Source organism: Labrus mixtus, chromosome 19 (genome assembly GCF_963584025.1).
Source record: "Labrus mixtus chromosome 19, fLabMix1.1, whole genome shotgun sequence".
NCBI classification, from domain to species: domain Eukaryota; kingdom Metazoa; phylum Chordata; class Actinopteri; order Labriformes; family Labridae; genus Labrus; species Labrus mixtus.
This window is the reverse complement of record NC_083630.1, coordinates 20,092,815-20,119,699: the sequence shown is the minus strand read 5'-3', so window position 1 is coordinate 20,119,699 and position 26,885 is coordinate 20,092,815. Positions and strand designations below refer to the sequence as shown.

General features: G+C 40.1%; 3 protein-coding genes across 3 annotated transcripts in view; all 3 read left to right on the top strand.

The window, feature by feature from the left end:
• The window catches only part of anxa13 (annexin A13), an 88,324-nt gene extending 87,548 nt beyond the window's left edge, over positions 1-776 (top strand). Inside the window, exon 12 of the mRNA XM_061063994.1 lies at positions 765-776. The gene's annotated coding sequence lies outside the window, so the exon portion shown is untranslated. The remainder of the gene's footprint in view (positions 1-764) is intronic.
• Positions 1-3,298, top strand: part of myo3a (myosin IIIA) — a 57,443-nt gene extending 54,145 nt beyond the window's left edge. The window contains exons 36-37 of the mRNA XM_061063979.1: positions 751-999; positions 2,822-3,298. Coding sequence (XP_060919962.1) covers positions 751-999; positions 2,822-2,936 — 364 coding nt within the window. The 3' untranslated portion in view covers positions 2,937-3,298. The remainder of the gene's footprint in view (positions 1-750; positions 1,000-2,821) is intronic.
• A 1,167-nt stretch (positions 3,299-4,465) lies between these two features.
• Positions 4,466-24,887, top strand: gad2 (glutamate decarboxylase 2). The gene is made up of 16 exons (XM_061064322.1): positions 4,466-5,257; positions 5,501-5,563; positions 5,697-5,843; positions 6,496-6,729; positions 8,254-8,344; positions 9,169-9,281; positions 9,764-9,879; positions 11,152-11,231; positions 11,842-11,896; positions 12,006-12,122; positions 13,727-13,791; positions 13,899-13,977; positions 14,092-14,241; positions 15,570-15,677; positions 17,629-17,718; positions 19,481-24,887. Exons 1-16 carry the CDS (start codon positions 5,182-5,184, stop codon positions 19,652-19,654), a joined length of 1,758 nt encoding a protein of 585 aa, XP_060920305.1. The 5' UTR covers positions 4,466-5,181; the 3' UTR covers positions 19,655-24,887.
• The last annotated feature ends 1,998 nt before the right edge of the window (positions 24,888-26,885 follow it).

The following is a 26,885-nucleotide window of genomic DNA, read 5'->3' as shown; positions in this document are numbered from 1 at the left end:
TCCTATCTAATCAGGTTACTTGTTCAGAACTACCTGAAAACTTAAAAACCTCAGGTGGAAACGTTGTACTTTTTACATCACTACATTTGTCTGACAGTTTTACTTACATTTCAGACCCTCCCTGTTCAGTGAAAAACATGTTCTCCTATTTCCAATTTGCAGCCCCATGACTTGTTTATATAATAAAACTAATTTCATGTCCAGGAAATAGAACTAGAAATGGTCTGTAGGAGGAGGAGAGTCTGAATAAAACCTTTTTTCTCCTGCGCTGTAAGAACTAAACAACCTGAATGCATCAGTGGGTTTTTTAAATGTCTCCTTTATCTCCACAAGTCCAATTATACATTTCTTCTGTTTTCCTTTTTTTTTTTTTAAATTTGATCTATAAGTTAAGGCAACTGTTCATTAAATTCTCTGTGGGGGTGTGATGCTCTGAGGTGCATGTAGGTGTAATGAAGCTATTCAAACCACTTCCTGAGGTATGAAACTTTCACTGTTGTGTTCACAATATGAAGCTCAGGACAGCAACATTAAAAAGAATGATGATTAAACACAGCTTCATATTATAGAGGAGATACTCAGTTTGTTCAACATCTCTCAAAGGGACATCACACTGGATGTTTTTTTGTTATAAAAACCTTTTCAGTTCTGACCAGGATTTGGTTTACTTGACCGGGTCCTTAATGTCTATTTGACACCATCTCTATCATTCTAACATCCATCCCTCCTCCCGTCTTGTTTATGCTCCAGTCCGGGGAAGCTGCTGGATGTGGACGACCAGTACTACAGAGAACTGTCCACCAGCAGGTCTGAGCCGTCCCTCCCCACAGAGTACGCGTCCCCCAGCACCACGCCAGAGAGACGGATGTCCGTAGAGAGGAGAAAGTCAATGGACAGGAGGAGGTCCATGGACAGGAGACATTCTTCTGTAGCCGGCAGGCAGCCCCGAGAGCGTGCCGTCACCGAACCACGACCTCCGAAGCGTGCAAATGACAACAGGTTGGTCCCTGTCTGCTGTGCAAAGCTGAAAGAAAAGAGGAGGAGGTCAGAGAAAGAGATTCAGATTTCACCTCTTTGTATACAGTACCAACTTTATAAATCCTGTTATATTAACCACCAACAAATACATGAATCTTTAACCGTTTCCTCCCATAGCTCACTGCTCAGAACGCAGTTATTAATTACTGCTAATATGGTGATGTTAACGACAAATCTGACACAGAGATTCAATATCTGCTCCTTTAATTCCTTTCAAATGAGCAGCGACTTAATTTCCTGTTTTGGAGGCCTGATAGTGTACAAGAAGATTGTGTAGCCTCTCAAGAAGGCAAATATTAGCTGACACTGAAATTCACATGATCACAGTTGTTTTTAGTTTTTATTAAGTTTTTATCCAGCACACCTCATGATGTACATAAAGAACTCATTATGTGTCAGAACAAGGAGCAGATCAAGGTTTTTAATGGGCTCTGCTATCCTTCTCCAGCTGTCCTCTAATTTACTGTTTATTATACAGAGAATATAATAAAATGTTCTTTCATATCGTACATCTGTAGGGAAATTCATCCTCAAAGTACAGAAAAAGAGACGCTGTGAAAATCTCCATTTCGACTTCAATGACTGAACTAGTTTCCCTCAGTCATTTATCTGTGTGTTTACAAGCAAACACTAATAGCAGGAGTGGAAATCCTGAGTCATTAACAAGCACTTCACTTCATCTAAGAGACAGCATAGACGGAGATTAATCCCCACAATAATCCAGTTAACATTACACAAGATTAGAGGAGAACATTTGCCCTCTCAAAGAAAATAGTGTTTTCATTTTTAGAATCAAATTCTTAAGGATGCAAATTAAAGACAGCAGATGGATTGAACGACTCTGCCTCTTTAAGTGTTCAGTAAGGACTGTGTGTGTCCTACGAGTAGTTGTGTCGCTATGAACAGCCTTCAAACAACTTCTAGAAGTTTAGAAAATGCTTATTTTTAACAATTTTTTTAAGGTACACCAACTACAAAATCTCTCATGTTAGAAAACAGATATTTCAATATTTTATATGAAACACTAACATCATCTTATTTGATGTCTCCTGGAGGCTCACACAAGACGCAGGTAATCCTGGAGCAAGATCGAGCCACATTTTACAAATAGAAACAAGACTTTGTTGTTGTTGTTTTTCCCACTCTGCTCTAATCCTAAAGTTTTATGAAGGTTTTGAAGTTAGCTATCCATAATACTACTATTGTAGCTTCTGACTTCCTTCTAAAGAAGAGGCTGATTTTTTTTTCTTGCTTTATAAAAAAATTTAAAAAAACAGCTAACTGGCACTCGTATGATAAAAAAAAAAAAAAATCATCTTCAGAAGGAATTACAGAAAGAATGGTTCACATGTACGGCTAATACGGTCAACAAAGTGACCTCCATACATGGAGGCTGTAGTCCTCCAAGAGGGGGATGGCTGTGTTTGTTTCCGATTTTGTGCTCTATCCACTGTCCTATCAAAACAACAGCTTCATGTTTCCTCTTTCAGAAGCTCTACAAATCCTGGGTGTGAGATTTCTTTAAGTTTAGAAGAAGAAGAAAACAGAGTCCCCCCCTTGGTGTTTTGTATTCAGCTCGGTCAGAGGGCAGATAGTGACAAATCCACGTCCAGATCTCATCTGTTTTCCTGCACAGTCACCGCCTCGGACAGCACACGCAGATGATGAACGATTCCTGAAGATGATGAACAATATGAAATCTTTTCAGCTTTTCTCTCTCTCTCTTCTGTTTTTTCTTCTTCTTTGTGTTAAATTCCAGTCGTCTCCCATATTGTTTTGACAGGCGCTCTGTTCCCAGAATGACCTCCACCGAGAGTCATGCTGAGGAGAACCCGTACGACTTCAGACACCTACTGAGGAAGACCTCCCAGAGACGAAGGCTCATCAAACACTACTGAACACATGACCCAACTTTTTTTTAAGCCGTTTGGCACACAGTCCGTCCAGATCTGTATATTTATGAGTATGTATTTAGCTAATGAATAGAACGTCTGACTGCTTGATCATCCATCACCACCAGTCTTATTCATCTACATGCAGCTTAGACAGGATGACGCTTTATGTAAATAATAAACACCTTTAACACTGGCTGTAAATGAAGGTTTTATTTATGTAGCTTGTAAAGTAGACTATGCTCATTTTGCTGCATCGGTTTCCGGCTGGGTTTGAATTCATCCATAAACATTTCAACATGAAACAAAATTGTGTAAAATATCTATAGATCATGTAAATAAAAAAAAGCCATGCTCTTACACATGAATACTTTGTATTTCCATCATTGTTTCGAGTGTTGTCATCTTGTAAGAAGTTGAAATTCACTTTTTTATTTTCTATAAAACAAAAGATATTTCTACTTTGTTGTTATTTTTTAATCAAGCTAAATTTAGCTGAGCAGCCACAATGCAGAATTAGTAATTTAATATGTTTTTTTTTTATTGTATTTGGCTTAATTTCAATCAAAAACACTTCCTGTTTGGAGGTCTTTGGTGTGTTTCAAAATGTCTCAGATATCAGTAGCAGCTGTGTCATCTTGATATCAAACCAACCCGTTTAAATTCCCCCTTCGTGTGCTCGTCTCATTCATATCAGCTTCTTTGAGATTCAACCTCTCAACCTTTATGTGACATTTTGAAGGAGAAAAGCCCCACAGGGAGTGTTAGTGACTCCCTGGTGACATTCACTCACTGCGCACACACAGACACATAAAAAAAAAACTACAAAACACACACACACACACACAGGAGCATCTGTGAACGACTCCAACTCCCACCAAACCTGCACAGGAAGAGGATTGTTTATGATCATTTAGAGAGAAGGAATAATTATATGTTTGTTCCAATAAGACATCTAAAATATCCTCTAAACCCCTTTGTTTAAAAAATGAAACAGAAAAATAACTGTGATACATAAACAAACATTGCAGTTTGATAATGGCCTTTGCTAAAGGCTACACTTTATTAAAATCACTCTCTTTTTATGGCATTAAATGGTTGTTGGTGATTGCTTTCATTAATCACAATAGATGAAGCTTTAACTGATGCCTGCAGGCTCTGTTTGCTCTCGTTCACTTATAAACAAAGGGACAAATATCTTTATAATAATAGGTTTTTAAATAACATCTGCAATAAGGCTTTGACAGTCAGTTAGTTTCCAAATTTTGATTTTTTTTTTTAAAGATCTAAAATCTAACTTGAATATTTAATAAAATTCGTGGATGTGTAATGTTTATCTGCTAAAATAGACAAAATAAAAGCTGCAGCAATACGTTTTATCTATGTGAGGTTTTTTTTCCCAATAAAACAAATAAGAAGAAAAACAAGTAATGAGTAATCTTTATTTTTGGGGTGGTAACGTGCCCCCTGCACTGAAGGAGAGAGGAGGGGACCCATGCGCACTGTGCCTCCTCTCCTCCGCGCTGCTCCTCTCCTCCTCCGACCGGAGGCGCGCAATTAGAGCCTCCTCCGTCGCCTCCAGTCTTCAAAGTAATAGACCTGCGACAGCCGGCCAGATGAATTAGTCGGTGTTCAGTGTCTGCATGGAGGGTAAGCTGAGCACGCGGGGGGCACGGAGAGTGTTGGAGATGTATGGAGGAGTCACGACGCACGACGCAGCGCAGTTCGTCATGACTTGGAAGTGAATCACGATGGGATTTCTGTGGTGACGTGAAATTTAGGTTAGATGCAATTAGGCATGGCTCGCGTGCTGCATATTTACCCGCAGCTGTTGTATATAGCTGCTTTTTGAAACCACTTTTTTATTTCAGCTGCAGCTCTTTTTTTTATGATTTTTCTCTTGGTAGTGTCGCTTTATTTTTGCGCTTGAACTTGCACTATTCCCTCTATAAATTGAGCGTGGTTTTTGCGTGTGCGTGAGTGCGCAGCTGTAATCAAGTCTTTTGCGGGATTTTTCTCGAAAGACGCCGCTTCATGCCTCTTGCACCTGTGGACGCCTGCAGACAGAGCACCTTGGACGCATTTCGTTCTGCTTTCCTCCCCATGTGTTTCATCGTCTAAGGCTTTTTTTTTTTCCTTCCGCACAAAGCGCTTGTCGGATGCGCGGCTGGGTTTCCAGAGGTCTGCTCAGCTTCAGCACCACACCAGCTCTGAACAGCTCCGGGTCGTCGCTCCTAACCACCCGGCAACGATGGCATCACACGGCTTCTGGTCTCTTGGCGGAGATAATGCGGGGGCCAACACCGGCAGTCAGAGCCCCAGTACGAGTGAGTGGCTTTTTCGTCTACCACCAGTGATGGACTCCACTTAATCCCAGTGCATTGTCTCAAACCAGTGCAGCTGCAAACAGGCCTGATGTATTTAAGAGTCGACACATCTGCTTTTGGATGCAGGAATGAAGCCGAATTGGTTGTTGTGCTGCAACTTGCATGGCTGCTATGATAAAGTTGGACTCCAGCAGCGCCTGAATTCTTCGTCCTTTTTTTTGATTTATCTCCTTTCTCTTGCAGCCAGGGCTTGGTGCCAGGCAGCGGCCCAGAAATTTCCGGGAGGGATTGGATCGAAATTATGTGGTAGGCTATGTTACGAATGGGGGTGTTGAGGAGAAGAGACGCTATCTCCTCTCTCGTTATTTCCTTTATTCAATTCACGGCCCTTGTCAGCAGTCATGTAAATGTGTCATTGGTGTTTTGTGGTGTTCCAAAGCGCTGCTAAATGTCGGAGAGGTGGAGAAACCTGCCGAGCCCACCGACAAGCAGCCGCCTCAGACAGAAGCAGGCGGAACCTGCGGCTGCAACAAATCCTGCAACTGCACCAAAGCTTCTGTGGTCTTCTCCGACCTCTATTCAACAGGTACAAAAAGCACGCTGGAGAAACTGCTTTTTAAAAACACTGTCCGAATCCTGATGAAAATGTAATGCAGTTTTTTTTTTTAATCTCCTATTCGCTTTTAAACAACTGGAAAAACGTCAAAGTATGAAATCATTGCATCTGACTGTTGAAAAATCTTGCAATGGCTGTCACATAAATGACTTTTTTGCTTATCTTAAAAATTACGCTTGTTATCCTTAATAAAAAATACACGATGAGAATAAAAAGAGTAATAAAACATAATAATGCTGCGATTAATACCTCTGTTTTATCTTTTTTTTTAAATGTAAAATTCAGCTAGTTACGGTGTGTATTTTTTGCAGTGCTTGTCTATTTCTGGAGAGGTCACCTTCAGAAAAAAATGTCACGTTTTCAGGTGTTGAACATCGTACAAATAAGAAACTTGATTCAATTTTGAGACAAGTAAACATCAACTAAATAACCTATAGGATTTTCTTTTGTTTTAAGGCCTACATATTAATTTCACGTGTTTCCATTTTAAAGACCTATATGAATGTTAATGTGTGTTACCCTCCAAGGGCCCATTTCAACGAGCAGAAACTGAAATCAGAAATAGACATCTTCATCTTCATCTTCATCTTGTTGTAATCTTTTCTTCTTCTTTTTTTTTCAGACCTGTTACCCGCCATGGACAGTGACGCCAAAACAATGACCTTCCTTCAAGAAGTTGTGGATATATTACTCGCTTACATCGTTGAGTCTTTCGACCGGGAAACGAAAGTTATTGATTTTCATTATCCCAACGAGCTGCTGCAGAAGAACAACTGGGAGCTGCAGCAGGAGCCCGCCACCCTGGATGATATCTTGATCAGCTGTCGCGCCACTCTGAAATACGCCATCAAAACAGGTAGGGCAAACGTTTCCAATGGTGGACACTAATGATTGATAGACTAAACACATTATAAAAAAGCCTGTTTTTTTTCTGATTTTTGAAACAAGCTTAAAGCATTGTCGGTTTGTCACGTTTAGAAATATTCCCTGCTTCAAAGATTTATACCTGCGAGGCCTGGATTCTGGCCTTTTGCCTTATTATCGTTGAAAACATCAAAACCACGACGTTAATTGAATATCTAATTAAAAGAAATAGAAATAACACAAAATATCTGATAGGAAAATTACATTTGGTAACACAGAGGAAGAGCTAGACCTACATTCAGAAACAGAAAACTTAATTACGTCACAACTGATTCTAAATAGTACGAACTACTAGCTTGTTGTTAACTGGTAGGTGTTTTTTTTTTTATATTTATATTGTTTATATTTTTTTGTTGAGAGATACTAAAGAAAAATATATAATATGGAGGAAAAAAAGCCTAAACATAAAAAAACAAAAGAGGCTAACATCTTTGCTTGAAACGAATGAAAGATTAAATGTCAATAAAAAAAGATTCATCATGGAAGTTGTCCTCCTTTCCCTCCTCGTGGCCAGCAGACCGACAAACGCAATGACGCAGTAAATCTGGTTCAGCAAGTAGCAGATAATAGGCTAATAACCAGCAGGCTTCATGGGCCAAGTCCATTATTCTCTCCTGACTCTTACAACTGCACAGGACAGATATCATTACCCCCCCTTCAAAAACAAATATTTTATAGATCTGTGGGTAACAATTCACCTTAACTCTTTATTTTGCTTTAAAAACAATTGTGTAGACATGTAACACGTGCTTATAACATTATAATATAAGGGAATATTCAAGTGTTTAGTGATGGTGAAAATTATTTAATCCTCATATGAAAATTTATTTCACACCATGTACTCATAATATTGTAAATGATGCACCATCTTTTTTTAAAATGCCAATGTGAAGAATATTTGTTGATAAATACATTATGATGCACACTGATCTGCTTACACTGCTTACATGTTATTAAACCAGTTGTTATTGTATATTATTGTATTTTTTGTAGGTGGTAAATTTAGGTGTTAAGTGCAAGATGCTACATTTAATGTCTACAGATGAGAGAGAAACGTACTAAACCAGCTTTTAAAGAACAGTTTATTTGGGGCCTTTCTTTAAATTTTTGAACTCTCCTCCTTAATGAGGTTTCCTGTTTTATTAACAAAAGTAGGACACTTAAATTGGGAGTGTTTACCTCCTCTAGTAAACTTCTATTTTAACCCATGCAGCACTAAAAGCTTTCAATATTCCTCAAGATGCTTTGAAACGTCACTGCGTCTGCATTTCTAACCTGCAATTAAAGCGTTCAGAAGATGACAGCTTCTCTGCCTTTTTGCACAAACTCAGCATAAACACTTTTAGAGAAAAAAAAAAAAATCAATTTTCCTGCCTGACGTCTCCTGATGAAAAAAAAAATAAATGTTCAAATTTGCAGCCATCTCTCACTGCTCCCCTCTGCTCCTTTTCATCAGCCCACCCCAGGTACTTCAATCAGCTCTCCACAGGATTAGACATGGTCGGACTGGCTGCCGATTGGCTAACCTCCACCGCCAACACCAACATGTAAGTGTCCCACCCTCCCCCCCCCCCCCCCCCCCCCCCCCCCCCCTCCCCCGTGCTTCATCATGATGTTAAATGGTGATAATGATAATAACAATGGATTCTATTTCCGGTCCGTCTGTGTGCTCTCTGCTGTGCGTCTGCAGCGGCTGATAGCGGCTTTTTTTCCCCACTCAATCATGCCGAATGAAAAGGGTGAAATGAAAGGCAGACCCACGCCCCTTTGCACCCCTCCCACCCTCTGCCTTTTATCCCTCCCCCCTGCCTCCCATCCCCATGGGGCTTCAAGGGGAGAAAATTAGCTCTGAAATTAAATTCAGGCTAATCTGAAGCTAATTTTGGCATGTGTGTGTGTGTGTGTGTTTTCTGAGAGATAAATTCTGTGTCTTTTAACCCTGCAAGTAAGAGACACAGCAGAACACGCTGCTGCTGACACTGTGTGTTGAAAATGAAGAGAGCTGATACACCATGTACTAATCTAGAGATATAACACGAGGCAAAGACTGAATATTTACTTTTCAGTGCAGCAAAAATCTGAACAACAATTACAGTATTTTCTAGTGATATGATGCATAAAACCTTATAAAATAAGTTTTGCATGTCATGTTAAAAAGCATAGTTTTTTCTGCAGTATTTCAAATGAAGAATATTTCTCCACTTAAGTACACTCTTTTGTGTTTATTCACTTTTGCAAGACTCAATTCCGATTTGAAATATGTTTAACAGCCAGAAAATGTTCATTTACTTGCTGTGTCTTTTTTTCAACATGAGTCACGTTACATTTTGTGTAACCAGCAGCCCCTTGTGACTTACCTTGTGTAACACAGGTTCACCTATGAGGTGGCTCCTGTCTTTGTGCTGCTGGAATACGTCACTCTGAAGAAGATGAGGGAGATCATTGGCTGGGCGGACGGGCGAGGAGACGGCATTTTCTCTCCTGGTATGTATGTGAGGGTGACGCCTCCCCCCCATTTTCTCAAAATGGAACAGCCTGCTTGTTCTGTAATGTGTCAATTTGCATTTTGATGATATAAACGAAACTCTCAACAAAGCCAATTAGCATAAAAATAATTTTCTTTCCAGCTAATTCCCCCCACCTCACCTCCTTTAAGTCTTTAATTTCTCCCCTGCACTTTTGTTCGACACATGGCGAGGAGCAATCACTGGAGAATTTAGTGACAAAGACTGTGATTGGCTCTGACACTGTCGACAGCGACCTCTCAGATTTGGATGCCGTGTCATCTTCTTGAAACGCTGTAAACAAAATCTCTTTGTCATTGTTGTGCGTTTGGTTTATTTTAAACATGTGCAGACATTTTTTTTAAGTCTCTGCTTGTGTCACCGCAGCGTTCCCAGGAGACCTGCTGGTTGAGTTATGTGATGTGTGACACTGTAAGTCATTGAGCTCTGTCTGTCCTCTAGGTGGTGCTATTTCCAACATGTATGCCATGCTGCTGGCTCGCTTCAAGATGTTCCCTGAAGTGAAGGAGAAAGGAATGTCATCTGTCCCCAGACTGGCGGCCTTCACATCCGAACATGTAGGCATTTATGAAGAAATATTTCCACTATAATGTCAACATGCAGCTTATTTGATGAAATAATGAGTATTAAAAACACAAGTCAGAAATCTATCAATACACTTCAGCTGCAGCAGTGTTTCATTTATTCACTTGTTTATTTAAACATTGAGAGTGAAGCCTAATTTTTTAAGGTACAGACAACAACAGAGCATGTTCAAATAAAATCAGGCAGATACAATTACAATTCTCAAAGGACAAAATTAAACAAGAAAAGAACCACAGAAAAGAACTTACAGTATACAAACGAAGCCACGAACACCTCGACCGCACCGTGCTGGGATCCTGCTAGGACCTTGCAGAATCAGGAACTGTAATGAGATCCTCCACGGTGATGTAGTCGATGTTGTAGTCAACGAGGGCAGACTTGTGGTAACTAGTTTGAACTGTTAAATTATCCACCAGGAGGAGCAGTGATTATGGAAGCTAAAGTGCTGCGTGTAATACTGTATGCGTCAGTCTGGTGCATCTCTCTCTCTCTCTCTCTTTGTCAGAAATAGCCTACTGTATAAAATTAATCCTAAATGTGAATTTGTATTTTTGCCTCTAATATTTGGACATTAAGTATTTAATCATGCTTACGATATCTTTTTTTTCTCCTCATCGCTCAAACTCTTCGTCCCATCGCTCCTTTGTGTGCTGAGTTATTTTTGGTGGCTTCATCTGTAATAGATCCAAACCAATAAAACAAAAACAAAAAACACAAAAAAAAAAAAAACTTGTATTAATGATATTAATGTGGATAGATTAAAACGTTTTTGGAGCTCATTCCAAGTATTTAAGCCATAGTGAGAGGAAAGCAGATCTTCCTGACTCTGTGTGATTTTGGGGAACCTTTAAGGTGAGCCATGACTGTGAGCATGTGTGACAGCCTCCCATGTTCACAGCTTAATATGTGTGTGTTTGTAGGGAGTGTTTGGTGTGTGTTTTAACAGCGTCCCTGTGTCACTTTCACACCACCAGCGCTGACACAAAGCTGACATTATGTGTGTGAGACGCAGAAGGACACGAGGTGACTGCTGCGTCTGACACATTATACATCACCAGCTTCATCTTTAAAGGACATTTCAAAGATTGCTGCGAGCAACAAGACGTCTCAGAGCACAAAAGAAACATTTCAGCGATGATGCTGTTTGACAAATGTTATGATGTTTATATATTTCTATGTATTTTTTTCTCCACCATTGACCTGAAGCACAGATCATTAAACTCAACCTTGTGCTCATCTTTCAGAGTCATTTTTCAATCAAGAAAGGTGCAGCAGCTCTGGGCATCGGGACAGAGAGTGTGATCTGCATCAAAGCAGATGAAAGGTAACGTCTGAAGAGTCTGAAACTGGAAGGTGAAATGTTGTAGTTCTATTCAGCTTCCTTAAACATTTCAGGAAGGGCTTCATTTCTTTCTCTCTCTTACCTCTACATGACAGGTGGACGTTATTTTGTAGACGAAGATTCTGCCTCAAACAGCACGAGATGCATTTTTTGAAATGTTAAAAATCACACCTGGGGTCTTTTTTTAAACGTCCCCCTCTGAACTTCTAAGATGGGCTAATGAGAACAAAAGTCTGAGGCTCAATATTTCACAAATATCAACAAAAATGTGACTCAGATCCAAATGTTTCAGTAGCAGATGTTTCTGTGATCACCCTGTATGAATAATTAAAGCGATAAGAGTAAATAAGTAATTATAATGAAGAGAGCAGTCTAATAATGTCATGTAGAGTAAAAGGTCAAAACAGAAAATCCTTTTTTCAAAACATCTACTTTGATAAGCTGAAAAAAGACTTCTGGAGTGTTTTAACATCAATGCATTTGTCCTGTCACATAAATAATTTGATCTGAAAAATTCTTCCTCCTCTGATGAATTCACGAACATCCAAAGAAGAAGCTAAAGCTTGTTTTTTTGTTTGTTTGTTCTCCGCAGCGGTAAAATGATCCCAGCTGACCTTGAGAGGAGAATACTGGAGGCCAAACAGAAGGTAAAGTGTTTCACAGCTTTAAAAAAAACTGTCGACAGATTGACACAGATGGCGAGCTTTGAAATAGCTGCTTCATGTGTATTTTCTTTTTGTTTGCGTCTTTGTGCAGGGTTTTGTCCCTTTCTTTGTGAGCGCCACCGCTGGAACAACCGTGTACGGAGCATTCGACCCTCTCATCGCCATCTCTGACGTCTGCAAAAAGTACAACGTCTGGATGCATGTGGATGTGAGTAAAAGCAACCTGACCTTTCTGTGGGAACCTTAAGGACACAAATCTGCGTTAAAAAAAAACAAACCCCTGTGTCTTTATTTAGGACACTATTATTAACTAAAACGTCTGCTGTGCAAGATATCCATCCACAGTGGGGATTTCAGTGCAGGAATGCAAAGAAATACCGAACTCAGCAGCCAGTTTGACAAATCTATTATGTCTGTCTCGCCTCTAACTGCTTGCGGTTGACCCAGATAGGAGCCAGCCATTTCCTATCTAACACTGGGGATTAGAAAAAGTGGAACAGAGGCCGTAAATCATCTCCTCCCCTGACTTTGCCATCATGGGCCCTCTCACTGAAGGAACTCTATCTATTAATGAAGGTGATTTAGTCCTGACAGGGGGACACCTCTATTAAGAGACATAAATGGCCTTATCTATCATCCCTCAACCGGCCGAGATTGGAGAAAAACATCCGGCGTCCGTCGGAGATGTTGTTGTTTGTGTTGGAAAATGTGCTGCTGTGGACTCGGCTCTGGATGGAATAAAAATGTCTGGTGACCTTCGTAGCTCCCAATAGAAACATTGAGAGTTATCGTTTTATCTAATCGAAGCTGACGACCGTCATGATGTTCAGAGTGAACATGCTAAAAGCCAATCATCAATACAGTATCATGAGACAAAAAAAGGACGCATTTATCTTCACAATTTATAAACGGATTGGTGAAGAAATGAAAAAACTGAAGCTTCTGGGAACTATAGTTATTTTCAGTATTTATTAATCTGCCATATATTTGCCTGAATGCACACTCTTGTGGGCACAAGATAAATATTTTTTTTACTTTTAGGGACTTCAGTGGCTCCGTTATTGTGTTTTTATCAGAACAGCTCCTGTGAGAAACTCTTAGTTTGTGTCCATTTTTTTGCCAACCTCTTTGGACAAAGCCTCTCCTTGTGACTTTTGTCCTGCACATGCGTCAAGTCGCGTTTTTTTTACAAAATAATCTCACCCTGCTTTCTTTCAACAGTAAAATGTTTCACTTAATGAGATTCTTTGCCGTGCACATTTAAAAAAAGAAGGCTGGTGCTGCAGGTTGCAGTTAATCATGTCGTCTGACACCACCAAGAAAAAGTCAATCTTAGTGTTTATTGTCTGTTTTGCTTTGGAAGCTCCTCTAAAGGCATCAGTGTTAGCTTTAGCCTTTTTTAAACCCAGAGTATTGATATCGGTCTGAAAAAACCCAGAACTGTGGAGACTATATCCAACAAAGGATCTTAGTATAGTGTTACATGTAAGGGTAAGATTTATGGGCAAAATGAGTAAAACAGAAGCTGAGATAACCAAACCAATGCTGGCACCTCTGATCCTATGTTTCCCATAATGCACTCTGCTATCATCTTCTGTCCAAACCTTGTAAACTCGAGTCAGATCTCTAAAAATCCAGAGCAATCAGATAAACAAAAGACTTCTGTTTCTACAGAATGACTTGTGAATGAACTTTGAGAGTAAAAACAGTGGAGTGTTCCTTTAATAAGAAAATATTTTGTTATTAATCTCCCTTCACACAATATCAATAAGCCAAGTGTCACATGTCTTTACTGTCTGTTTGTCTCATCAGGGCGCGTGGGGAGGAAGTCTGCTCATGTCCAGGAGACACAGGTGGAAGCTGGACGGAGTCGACAGGCAAGTTATATTTTATTTTGAAAGGGATGTACAAGCTGCAGAGCTTTGGAAGCTAACAAGAATGTGAAGTAATGACACATGGCGGTTGTTTTTTTTGTGAACCGCAGGGCCAATTCAGTGACATGGAACCCACACAAGATGATGTCCGTCCCTCTGCAGTGTTCAGCCCTGCTGGTCAGAGAAGAGGTACGCCTCGTCCGAGTTAACAGAATCTACACGTGACACACTTTGAACGTGTGTTTTAAAGTTTCTCTGGTGATGATAACACATTCTGGATGTGATTTTTTTTTTTTTTTACAGGGTTTGATGCAGAACTGCAACCAGATGCACGCCTGCTACCTGTTCCAGCAGGACAAACACTACGACCTGTCCTACGACACCGGAGACAAAGCGCTGCAGTGTGGACGCCATGTGGACATCTTCAAACTGTGGCTCATGTGGAGAGCTAAGGTGAGGAGAAGCTAACATGGAAATGTGCTCTCTATTTCAAAGATTTGATGAAACATTGTGATTCAGCTAGATCACATGGCAGGGAGAGCTGTTGTACTGAATACCAGCTCTGCTCTGACAGAGTCACACAGTGCAGATATCCAAAACAGCAGCTTGACCTCCAGTGTGATATTGAATATATTATCCAACAGAAAACACTTGTTACAAACCACTTTTTTTTTTATTCAATCTTTCATTTGGCTCAGTCAACACAACTAGTTCTACAACTTTACTCAACTGTTTGGGGATCAGATAGCCTAGTGGTTAGTGTGGGACTGTGCGTGGCCCTTATACAGAGTCTTCAGCGTTCAAATCCGACTTGTGGCTCCTTTCCTGCTTGTCATACCCCGCTCTCTCTCTCTCCCTGATTTCTGACTCTATCCACTGTCCTGTCTCTTAAACAAAGGCAAAAAAAGTCCCAAAAATAAACCTTTAAAAAAGAGCTTTACTCAGCTGTTTCTAAGACACCCAGACATTTCTCTGCACTTTTACTACTTTGTGTTTGTCTGTACAGAACTGCAGACTAATGACTTTGTATTGTGTAGGTTTCAGTTTCAGATTATTCTGAACCAAAGCCTTATTTTGTCTCTGAGAAGAAGTGTTGGATATTTAAGTAGTATACATTTGTTTTTTGATAATATTGTATGTTTTTCTAAGTTATATTTTTGGGGCCTTTAGCCGTTATTAGCTATGACAGCTGAAGAGAGACAGGAAATGTTGGGAGGAGAGAGTGGGGGACGACATGCAGCAAAGGGCCGAGGTGGATTCGAACCCACAGCCACACAATGAGGACTATAGCCTCCTTATGTTTAAAAGCTTACTCTTGGATTAATTTATTAAGATAAAAAGATTAAAGGGGTAGGACTGGATAAGTTATTTAACTTCATCTTTTCGAACATGGACTGATTAAGGAAAGATAATCGAGCCACTACAGAAAGTATGCTCTGATTGCTGTTTGCTTTGTTTGTAATGTACATTTTTATTTAATTTTAAAACATGTCCGAAATAAAAAATAAATTAAATGAAAATTAAATGTTGGGCGCAACATTACAGCTAGGCTATCTGGTGCCCCATATTGTTTCTTTTTCAATCTTATTTATGCACCAGGAGTGAATTTAATGCAACATTTGGAGTTTTTTATTTAACAGAAAAATATGATTCGCTTCAATCTACTTATTTACAATGTCACTGCAATACATTCAGTCTCACAAAATCACTTCATTGTCATTCATCCAAACACGTTTTTTCAGCTCGCAGGTTTAATAGATAAAAATCTTTTCTTTTCACAGGGGACCATCGGGTTCGAGGCTCAGATTGACAAGTGCTTGGAGCTGTCAGAGTACCTCTACAACAAGATCAAAGACAGAGAAGGATACGAGATGGTCTTCGATGGAAAAGTGAGTCCGCGTTTAGCTTTTCACCCTCTCAAAAGATAATTCATCTGCAGCCCCAAAATTAGAGGAAAGTAGCCAACATTAGCCTGCTTGGCTTCTTTTATCTCAGTGTGTTCAGTGTCATTACGGGTGATGTGATTGGCACGCCGTGTGCTCTTGCTTTGTGTTGCATGAATGCCATTTTTACCTCTAGCTGCCAGTGTAATGTGCTGCTATTATGTTTAATGAATAGCATAACGGCCTGTAATTGCTCATATGCATATGAATGGACTGGTGTCTGAAATATCCTCCACCGAGCAAAGCTGCAGCAACACAAACATACTGGGGGACGACGGGGTTATTAAGCTAAAAACTCTGGTGTTAAAGGAGTGCTTGGACACTCGGAGTCATTTATAGTGAAAGCTCTTTAATGTTTCAACGCTTATTGTTCCCCCGCTGAGGATATAAGAGCATCATAACCCAGAGGGTGATGGCCCAGGTGTTCACTTGTCTGTGCCTCCCATTGAGCCATTACATCAATCTGATGCCGAACACAGGAGCGCCGAACCGGCCCGGGCTCTATAAATGAGGCTGGTGTGCATGGCCAGTCAGCTGTTGGTAATGAATGCGTTTCCACTCGCAGGCAGCCAGGCAGCTAAAAACAGGGCGTCACATGCCAAAAAAAAAACGCTTGTAGACGGTTAGAGAGGGACGCTGGATACCTTTGAGATGAACACCTGAAGGATTTACTGTCTGCTGGGGGAGATGGATGGACTACGGTTACCTTCAGGGAGTTTTATTTTGAGGTATCTAGAATTTCAGGCAGGGATGATTCATAAATCTGTGTAATAAGTGTAGTAAATGTGTGTATCAGTACTCATGCATGTGGCTGGGTGGCATGTAGGAGTGACATATGTTTAATCATTGCTATATTTAAAATAGAAAAAATTTAAACTTAATCAACTGATGTTTAATAACTTTGATCACTGATGAATATGAAGGAAAAAAAATGTTTGTAAAATGCGACATTTATTAAGAACATGCACATTATCTGAGTTTTAAAGCCATTTGTTAAAGCCACCGTTTGATCTGAGGGAAGTTTATGTGAAAATAGCTTCTACGAAATGATCAATTTTCAGACATTTTCATTAATTTTTTTCTTCCACTTGAGGGCAGCGCAACTGACATGCAGCTCAGTCCGATACAACATTCCTATGTTGCTTTATATCACCTTATTATAAAGCTTACATGGCTAACATGTTAGTATAAAATAACATGTTCACAAATCCTGCAGATTTCCAGTCTAGAGTACATCACGTTTCGAGCTACCTGACAGATTTAAGCTCACTATTCACACTCCTTTAGAGCACCTTTTTCACACTGTAGCTGCTAAATGCTTGATCGTGTATAATCACTAACCCTGTCTGCCTGCGAGTTTGTCTGCAGCGGCTGTTCGCTTCATGCTGAGCAGTTGGTGTATGAAGTGTTTATCTTTTTGGTTTCAAACAGCTGCCTGCTCAGAGAACGCACACAGTGTTGAATTTTACCTCATGATGGCTTTAACTCCAGTACTGTTTGCCAGCTAGCTCACCGTTTAATCCTGGTTTAGTGCCATTAAAAAGTTGATGATTTCTTGATTGGAAGAAGTCGTGATTTACAGCATGAAATTTGTTGTCTAAAGCTAATGTTAGCACAGATTAAATATCTTCTTACATCAATATTTGTGATGAGGTTTTGATTAAAGAGCAGCACGTGTCTTTTTTGGGGCTTACTGTGAAATATGTGCACAGTAAGACGGGTGGTTTGATCTACAAGCTTTGAAAAGGCATTTTTCTTTTCACCATGACTTTGAAAAGAATAACAAGCTCATATCAATGACATCCACTTTTAGGTAAACTGAGTGAATGTTTTTTCTTGAGCGTGTCTCTGGATGTGTATTCCTCTCATCTCTTGTCAACTCTTTTCGCTGCCTCAGCCTCAGCACACCAACGTCTGCTTCTGGTACCTCCCTCCTGGGATCCGCTACATGGAGGACAAAGAGGAGAGGAAGAAACACTTGCACAAGGTGGGTGAGCCGAGATAAGAAGCCCCGACTATTGTATCCACCACAAACACCTCCCTCTGCACCTTTTATTTACCCTGCACGCCCGTCACTCTTATCCAGCTTCACCATCATATATCGTCCTCATTAGAGACTCCGGATTAAAGAAAAGCACGAGAAATACTCCCTTAAACGGTGACTTTCAAAACAGGATACGCTGCCACAGAGGGGTGAGGATATTCAGTTAGCTAAAGAGTCCGTCATTCAGAGGCTCCCACGGCAGCAGGGGCCTAATAATTGACAATTAGGACAAACAGATGGTGAACATGCCTGCCATACATAAGAGGCAGGCATGTTCTCTCCTGTCGTAACACCATCCACCACAACTCGCTGCCATGTTTGTCACAGCGGATCAAATGGAGCCATTTCCTTTTTGTTTTTCTGACGTTTGGTTGAAAAGCCGTTATGCCTCATTTGAACTGAGCGTTCGGCCGGCTTTCTCTTTTCCACGCACTCTGACGCTCAGACCAGTGGATGATGTAATGTCCGCTGATGAATGTAAGGAAGCTTTCCTCAAGTTCTAATGTCCTGATTGACTCACTGTAAAGGACGAGGATGACTGGAAAACTGCTGGGAACGTGCAGCTGCAGGGGATTATTGTACGGAAAACTGCAGACTACACAAACCCAAAAAGGACACCTGCAAGAGATTTAAAAAAGTTACAGATGATTTGATGAAAAGTACGGCACCATCCACCTTTTTAAATAGTTAGGCTCTCTACACTCCAGCAGACAGAAATCCTACAACTAACATATGAACCAACTCCAAGTGTTTGAGGAGTTAGTGGAATTATGCAGTCTCTTTTTTATTTATCATTTAAATACCCCCCCCCCCCCCCCCCCCCCTTAGATTTATTAAAATTCATGCTGGATTACGCTCGACCTCGAGGGCACTTCATGTGAGTCACAGTTCAATTTAAGCCCTTAAGCTGAAGCTGCAGTCAACTGTCACCTCAAGTTATGAATCTCTGGTGAATATTTTAATGGAGCCCTAAAAAAGATAAAAATGCAGCTTCTATAAATACTTAGTCAAAAATGTTGGTTTTACTTTGTAAAGTTTTATTCTCTCTGACATATACTTCAGGGATGACAGACAATTCAGAAGTATGCTTCCCCTTGAGTGCAAAGAATGAAGTTTTTTTTTAATTTCAGTGACTTTGGACATAAGAAGACTGCCTTGTAACAAATGTTTAGGGTGCAAGTTTCAAGGATTAAAAGATCGGTTTGTTTGATAGCTGAGGCTGATGTCAACAGCTTGTTCAATAAAAATGTATATGAAACATTTGACTTGTGGAAAAGACCCTTTGAAAGGTCTCCTCATCTGGTCATATTACGAGGATTGTGATGTGAGGAAGGTGGACCTGACCTGACCTGACCTGACCGGTTAGTCAGGTCTCTACACTCTGGTTTCATTTCCCCATTTCAGCAGATGATCTCTTCAGGCTGTTTGAAAAACAAACATGGTTATGAACAGAGATGTAGAGACACAGCTCAACTTGGATGTTTTATTTTTAGGTAACCTTTTGACTCTAAGTGCTCTCCAGATTTATTTAGCTCGACCCTCGTTTCATCAGAGGTCACATTTCATTTCATAGTTAATAACTGGCTGCACGACTGACCAGTGAATCAGAGAGTTTTCTCCAGAGCTTATATACAGATGAATATTTTCTACTGTAGTTTCTTCAGGAGTTGATTTGAACTCCTTCTGTATTCATGGTGTCTTTCAGGTGGCTCCAGTGATAAAGGCCAGGATGATGGAGTACGGCACGACCATGGTCAGCTACCAGCCACAAGGGGACAAGGTCAACTTTTTCCGCATGGTGATCTCGAATCCCGCCGCTTCCTTCGAGGACATCGATTTTCTTATTGAGGAGATTGAACGACTCGGCCAGGATCTATAAGACTCATCTCACCGAAATCCTCCTGTACTTTTCCCCCTTGACGGATGAATTGTTTGTCGTGAATGTACTGGTAAACTTTTTCTTTTTCTCTCTCTTTCCTCCAAAGTCGCATATTTAAGAGTATATTTGAGAAAAAAAAGATATATCCATATATTATGTATTGTAGCTTTGCCGTGGGCTAACTTGGTCCAAAGCTATGTAAAAGTGCTTCTGTCTGCCTTTCCTATAGTGTAGTATATCTGAGAGTAGTGTAAGTGATGTAACTTTATATGTACTTTTTTGTGATATGAAACGCTTGTGCAATAGGCCGATGAGGAAGAGTTTATTTTTGAATCATTTCTCATTTGCCGAGTGTGTTGTTAAGTGCCAAATGTGGTTGTGTTTTCTTGTAACTTCACATTTTAAACTTCTGGTTTAAAACAAAATAAGCACTTCACCTTACCTCAGCTTAATCAACTGCCTTTACATCTGCACATCGTCCCTCCAGCAGTGATTTTAAATATTATCCCCTTCAGCTGGTGCGTTAAAGCACACACAATAAGTATCCCATTTCCCAGAACAGGCCGGAAAATGTACAAAAAAAAAACAACAAAATGATTTCCACCACTATTACACAACAGTCAATTCAAAGCATTTATGAACGCATGTATCATGCATCACGTCGGCCTTTCACAGTTTGCTCTGCAGCTTCGGATGCTAATTTAATATTGTTGCTTATGAACACTTTCTACTCTTTTTACACTCACTTCTTTCTAGTGTATTCCACGTGGTAAAAGCTTATTAAACCCATTTATGTTTGATGTCACCAGCTACACACGCGTATCAAAATGAGCACCATTTCCAACCAGGCTGTAAGTTTAGCTCTGCTAGTTCACTTTATGTGTTACAATGATAGTCGAACTATGGAATAACCAACACATGCAGACGGGATGTAAAGTTATAATCCTTAGGATTTTCTTTATTCCAAACAGATTTTTTAAATTCTATGACATCAAATGGATCAAATTCAAATAATATGAAGCGTACATTTTCTTTTTATTTCGCTCAAAACATTAATTAACTGTCCATGTTTTTTGGCAGTTATTGTGTATTGGGGGTGCACAGCTTGGTTACCAATTGGGCAAAATGGGCAGCTGCCACTGCCAACAAGCCCAAGACCCCAAGAGGCCACTAAAGCCCTTACCCCCCTGCATGTCGTCCAGTTGTAGTTCTTTATACAACTAAGACTAAGCTTCACTAAAGAATGGCTCCTGATTTGTTAGTTAATCCAAGTGGCCATCTTTTCCAAAGGAAAACCAAAATCCAGGTCCAGTTCAAAAACTTTAATTTTTCAGTAACTTGGTTTGGATTGTACTCCGATCGTTCAGGTCCCTGATAAAGTTTATTTAATAAACAGACAAAGATTTATTTCAGCATAGGACTGGTTGCACTGGACTTCTTTAGAATATATAGGACACAGGGTATATTTACGATGCACAAAAAAAGCACTAACAGATAGCATTCATGAGGGAAATTTGCTTTTTGGTCCAGAAGACACACTAACAATGCACCACCAAATATGGCCACCATACTGAACAATCCCTTTAGAGCTGAGCATTGTTCAAACAGGATATATATTATTACATTTTCTGCTAACACTTAAACCAACCAGAGCATAAATCTTAAGGATTATAACTAACTTTTAAATCCTCTCCTCTACAGTACTACAAATAGAGATGCCAGATGTGAGGAGGGATTTTTCGATGAGCACTTAATGATAGATTAAAGATCTTAAGGAAGGGGAGGGGGAGGGGACAATAATCACAGACTGGATAAAAGACGTGGACGTAGCCACAGTGACGTCACCAATTTGTTCAACGACTACAAAAAATTAGGCCACAAGTTCGGCTCATCTTTCATCATGTATTTAGTTATATTTTTGGAGCAGGAAGTGACCATATTTGGACATAAAGGTGGTCAAACTTGTCAATAACAAGCTAGCCACACCCTAAACACTTACCCAAACGAGCTACTTTTTAATTTATTTGACCTTTAATTGGATTCAAATTAAACAGATAACCACATGCTGTATTGAAACTATGAACTATGAACTCATTCAGAAAACCAAAAAAGGTAATAAATCATGTGAACAGTCGGCTCCTTTTCTCATAGACCAGTGGAGTCGCCCCCTGCTGGCCTCAACAAGAATGCAGTCTTGAGGCACTTTCGCCTTATTTTTGACTTTCGACCATAAGGCTACGTCCACTCCTTTTCTCCAGTTTGTGGCAATAATGGTGATGTGTCTGAATACAGGAACATGAAAAGATTTGCAGCAACTGTTGTACCTGACATCACTTGCACTACGTCACCTGGGGGGGAGGAAGAGCGCCCCCTAAAGCTTTGCAGCTGAGATTTCGTCTTTATTCATTCACAAGCAATATTTAAAGATGGGTCCAACCTATATATATAAATATATATAAAATATTTACCCCGAAAAAAATATCAGAATGAACAGTGAAGTGTACAATATTAACACGATAATCAAGTTTTCCTGCTACGCACAGTAGTTAGCGTCAACCTAAACACATGCTTATTGTAGGCAGGTTAGATGTTGGACCATGAACCCTGATTGAACACGCAGCGGTTCTGTAGCATTTTCACTAGAACACGTTAGAAGAAGCACAGATCGCTCAACATGGTCGCTCAGTGTACAATCACTTTTGATCATAGACTGTAAATAGTATTTCAAGATGTCCTAAGTACATATCTTTGTGTATACATAAGTGTATATAAGACCTATAACCAGAGACTATTTGTGAGGTAAAGTTATTCATATTTTCTCTATCTCTGATATAGATTACTTGTATTTTCATCCTGTTTGTCCAGAAGGCTTTTTTCCTGTGTGTGTACGTACGTATGTCTGAAACTTGACTTGGTTTGTGACTCTTCTAGCTATTTCAAAGAAAAACGTGTTTCAGGGAGTGGCTTTAAAGAAAGAACGGACAGATTTCACCTTGAAGTACTTACGAGGTCTTGCAGCGTGTGGATTTTGAAATGAATATGCAAAGCCATGGCGACTCTGAAGCACTCTGTTTCTTCGTGCACAAGTGATACTTGACGGCATGTTGCCGATGTGAACCCTAGTGTGTTTGTGACTGTGTTGCCTTAGTATACATTTGCCGGTATTGTCTAGTTTTCCTCCAAAACGGGGAGGGTCGTGCACTTTAGAGTTGACCTAATAACGTGCAATGTCCAATGGTTGTTCATAAGTTGATGTTAAGAAAAAAAATACTCAAAAATGTAACTTAAGCTCTTTGGTCTGAATGTGTCATGAATCAAGGGTCGCTTTGAAAAGACGCTGTTTCATCTTTTGCAGATTGTAACAGAAGCCCCGAGCAAACATGCATTCATACATTTTATTATGTACTTTGTTTTCCCCCTGAGGACGAGTCATTTCCTCTTGTTTTATAGAGATATCGACTCATTTATCCGCTATAACCAAAGCTGCAAAAGCACAAACAAAACATATATAGTCATAGTCTTAAGTTACCTCATAAGAGTGGGCGATGGCAGCACGGTATGTCAGGTTGTGTTTTCTGGATCGCAAGAAAATGATCCGTCAATCATGAGAAAACAAGCTTTGTAACCTTGAGTTAATGAGATATATGAATCCATTGTATTCTCAAAACTAGTCTCGTAATCCCCCATTAACAGGAAAAATAAGTTGAGATCTCAAGAAAACAACGAGAGTTAACTCATGATCAGAGAAAACCAGAGGTTAGTCTAAAAACAACGAACACAAAATCATGAAATCTGTTGTTGTTATCTCAGGAAAATGACATAAATCAGTCGAGATCTAATGAACACGACTGAAGTTCAGTATTTGTCACAGAAAACTAGTGTGGTTACCTCAAGATGATGAGGGTTAATAGATCCAGATCTGCAGACAATGACTGAGTTAACTCATTATAACACAATACAAAGGGTGTTGTTTTGAGATAATGAGATAAAAAAAAGTCGAGATCTCAAGAGAACGACCGGAAATGACTCGTGATCGCAGGATGAAGAAGCAAACAGAGAGGGGCTTCCGTACTTTGTAGATATTGAAATCTTTTTAAGTTGTCCCAAATGAGATTAAGCACTCCAACGCTTGTTAGATTGATTGGTCTGATTTCTGTCCCAGATCAAGTTGGTGCTCGCACTGTGACACAGACAACATCCGTTTAACAGCAGCGACACAACCTCGCCGTGTCAGTCGTGGAAAGCCAAACATTTAGTTCCTCTCGCCGCTGCTGCTCGACTCGCTTCCTTTGCACGTGCATGCGATGCCTTGCCTATCCAGCTTGTGTGTTTCTGTGTCCTATATACCTATTTCTATCTATAAATATATATATATATATAAACGTATATACAGTCTGTGTAGCTCTGTAATGATCCTGTCTGACGTATAGCTTAGCCTGTAGAGTAGTGCTCTGTCGCTCTAGCCTTTACATGTGATCTGTGTCTTGAGCTTTCCGTAAAGTTTCTCTCTCCGTGCCGCCAGCATGCTAACCTCGCCGACGCATTTGTAATCCTCTCCGCGCTTGATCTGACTATCTCTATCCTCCGTCTTTCTCTTCTTCTTGCTTGAAGACTGTCGCAGCTCCCAAACGTAGCCTCTTATATCTATATGTGTAGTCCCTCAGCATGTCTCTATGAAAGCTTCTCTCTGCTCTTGCACCTGTACGACCTTCTTCTCTCTTTCTCTTCCGCTTCTTCTTCGCCTCCTGCAGCAGTGACAATGTATCCTCGCAGCGCTTTCCTCTCTCTCTCTCTCTCTCTCTCTCTCTCTCTCTCTCTCTCTCTCGGCTATTCCTGCTGTCTGTGTGTCTGAGACGGTTTGTTGTCGTGTCACGGTGCCCCAACGCCACTTTATTTTTATTTTTTTCATTTCTGGTTTTCTTTTAAGGCCCTTGACTTTATGGAAGATTTAGATTTGATTGTCCAAATACTTGTTCAATGCAAGTGTTTGTTAGCCTTCAACACAGACGTATATGACAAATGTACCCTGGTTCTCTCGCTGACAGGAAATATTTGTTTGTTTATGAGAACAGTTAAGACCCCTTGTACTCAGAGTGCACTCAATTTCACTGAACATGGTGCGATTTTGAATCATGTATTCTGCAAACTGCTGTGCTAGCTCCTCTCAAACATTCATTTGTCCTGAACTCTATGTTACTGTTGGGAAAATAGAAATAAATATTGTCCAAACAAACGTTATTCTCTTCTTCTTTCATTCTTTTTTCATGCTTTTGTGAAACTTTGCTTCACACAGGAGACCAAACATCACCTGGACACAACAACAAGAGTTTCAATTGTTACATAAGCAGGTGAGAACATCTTTGAAAAGGAAAGTAGGACATGGAAAGTGATACTCCTACTAGGTGAGGATGGATAAGTGGTTTTAAGTAGAGTACTGGTCTTGTTTATGTAATCCTGTTATGACTACTAAAATCACCGCCTCACAGAGTGAAAATTGAAGCGAGCCACACAAGCAGCAGCATATAGAGAGGAATTATCACCATCGCCTTTGGCAAGGTTTTGGATTCTGCGTCTTTAAAAATGCAGTCCTGATGCAATCGCATGCAAATACAGGATATCATCATCATCATCATCATTTATTGACAGACTCAGGAGTCCATTAGAAAACAGATAGACAAACAAGGTAAAACAAAAAACACCACCAACAGCACACTTTAAAGAAAACGACTCATTATAAAAACTAAAAAGCATTCGGTAGTTGATTTGCATATTTCTTTTTGAGGGACACAGTGTGCTTCACTGAAGGTTAAGAGCGTTTCAAGTACAGCGATGTAAACAAACAATTAAAGGACTGAGCAGATTAAAACACATGTCAAATAAATAAATCCTTACATGCAGAATAAAGTCCACAACACTAAAATATCCAAATCAATCTGATAACCGTATGAGCTCCCAGTTACAGAACAACATGCTGCATGTACCTCTCCAGTGTCTGTTTTTTGGGAGCAACACTAACGGGCTGGTTACAAACGCTTCTCTAGATGGCGCTGCTGCCTCATGTTTTTGACAAGAGGGAGCAACAAAGAGTCTTTTTTTCTGTGCTGTGAATGTAACTGGAATAGGAAGCAAGTCAAAATGAGTTTCCATTATTGTCTCAATGAGATGTTATTCTTTACGTTTTTTCCCTCTCAGTTATCTCTGATGACTCCATCCTTTAATGTTCAAATGAATAAATAAAAAAGACATGTCAAACTATGTTAAAGGTTTCCAGATGTAATGGCACAACTCTAATTTACACACACACAATGGATGAAGAGGAAACCTGACAGCGGAATAATTACTGCTACAAGTAAACAGAGATTGACCATACTATTTAATGTAAGTGACGAGAGGAGATCTATATGTATAAGTCTGAAGTTAAACATCTGGGGAGCAAATGGCCTGCTGGCTCGGAGTCGGACCAGAAGATACTGGATCATTTTGAGATCACGAACATGACATTCAGTTAGTTCCACTGATTGCTCTGTACAGTTTGTGCGGCTCATGCATGATGAGCCCCAGGATTGTTCGATACAGTTATTAATCAATCTCCCCTTATGTTCTTCTTCTGGAGCGGGCTGTTGAAAGGTTGTGGCTACGAGGGCTGTAGAAATGAACGGTTCCTACGATGCAACGCGATGCAGACGTGGAGGATTCTGCATCGAAGCAGTGACAGAACATTACAGATGACTGTGTACTGACGTTGCTTGTAGATTTTCAGGTTGTGGATGGACCTGCATCATTTATTTCTTTAGGTTTAAAATGTGAAGACATAATAATGCAAATGTAATTCATTAAGTAAGTCGTACGTAAAAGTAGTCAAGAGATGTGCAAAACCTCATTAAAATCTAATCAGTGGATATCAACAATTTTGTATGGACCAAAGTTTTAAAGAGGACATATTATCCCCCTTCTCCACCTTTTCAAACAGTCCCCCTGTGGTCTAACTGAAACATCTGTGCTGTGCTTTGTTCAAAATATAACATGAATCAAGCACCAGAGGAGGTTTGTGACCCTGTATAAACCAGCTCTCTCAGAACGCTCCGTTTTGGTGTGTGTGTCTCTTTAAATGCAATGAGCCCCGCCCCCTGAGTTTTCCCCGTAGACATCACTCCTCTGTAGCGAGAATAAAAATGGCGGACATGCGCAAAAGTTTTGTTCTAGGCTGGGGGTGGAGTCCATGGGTGGAGAT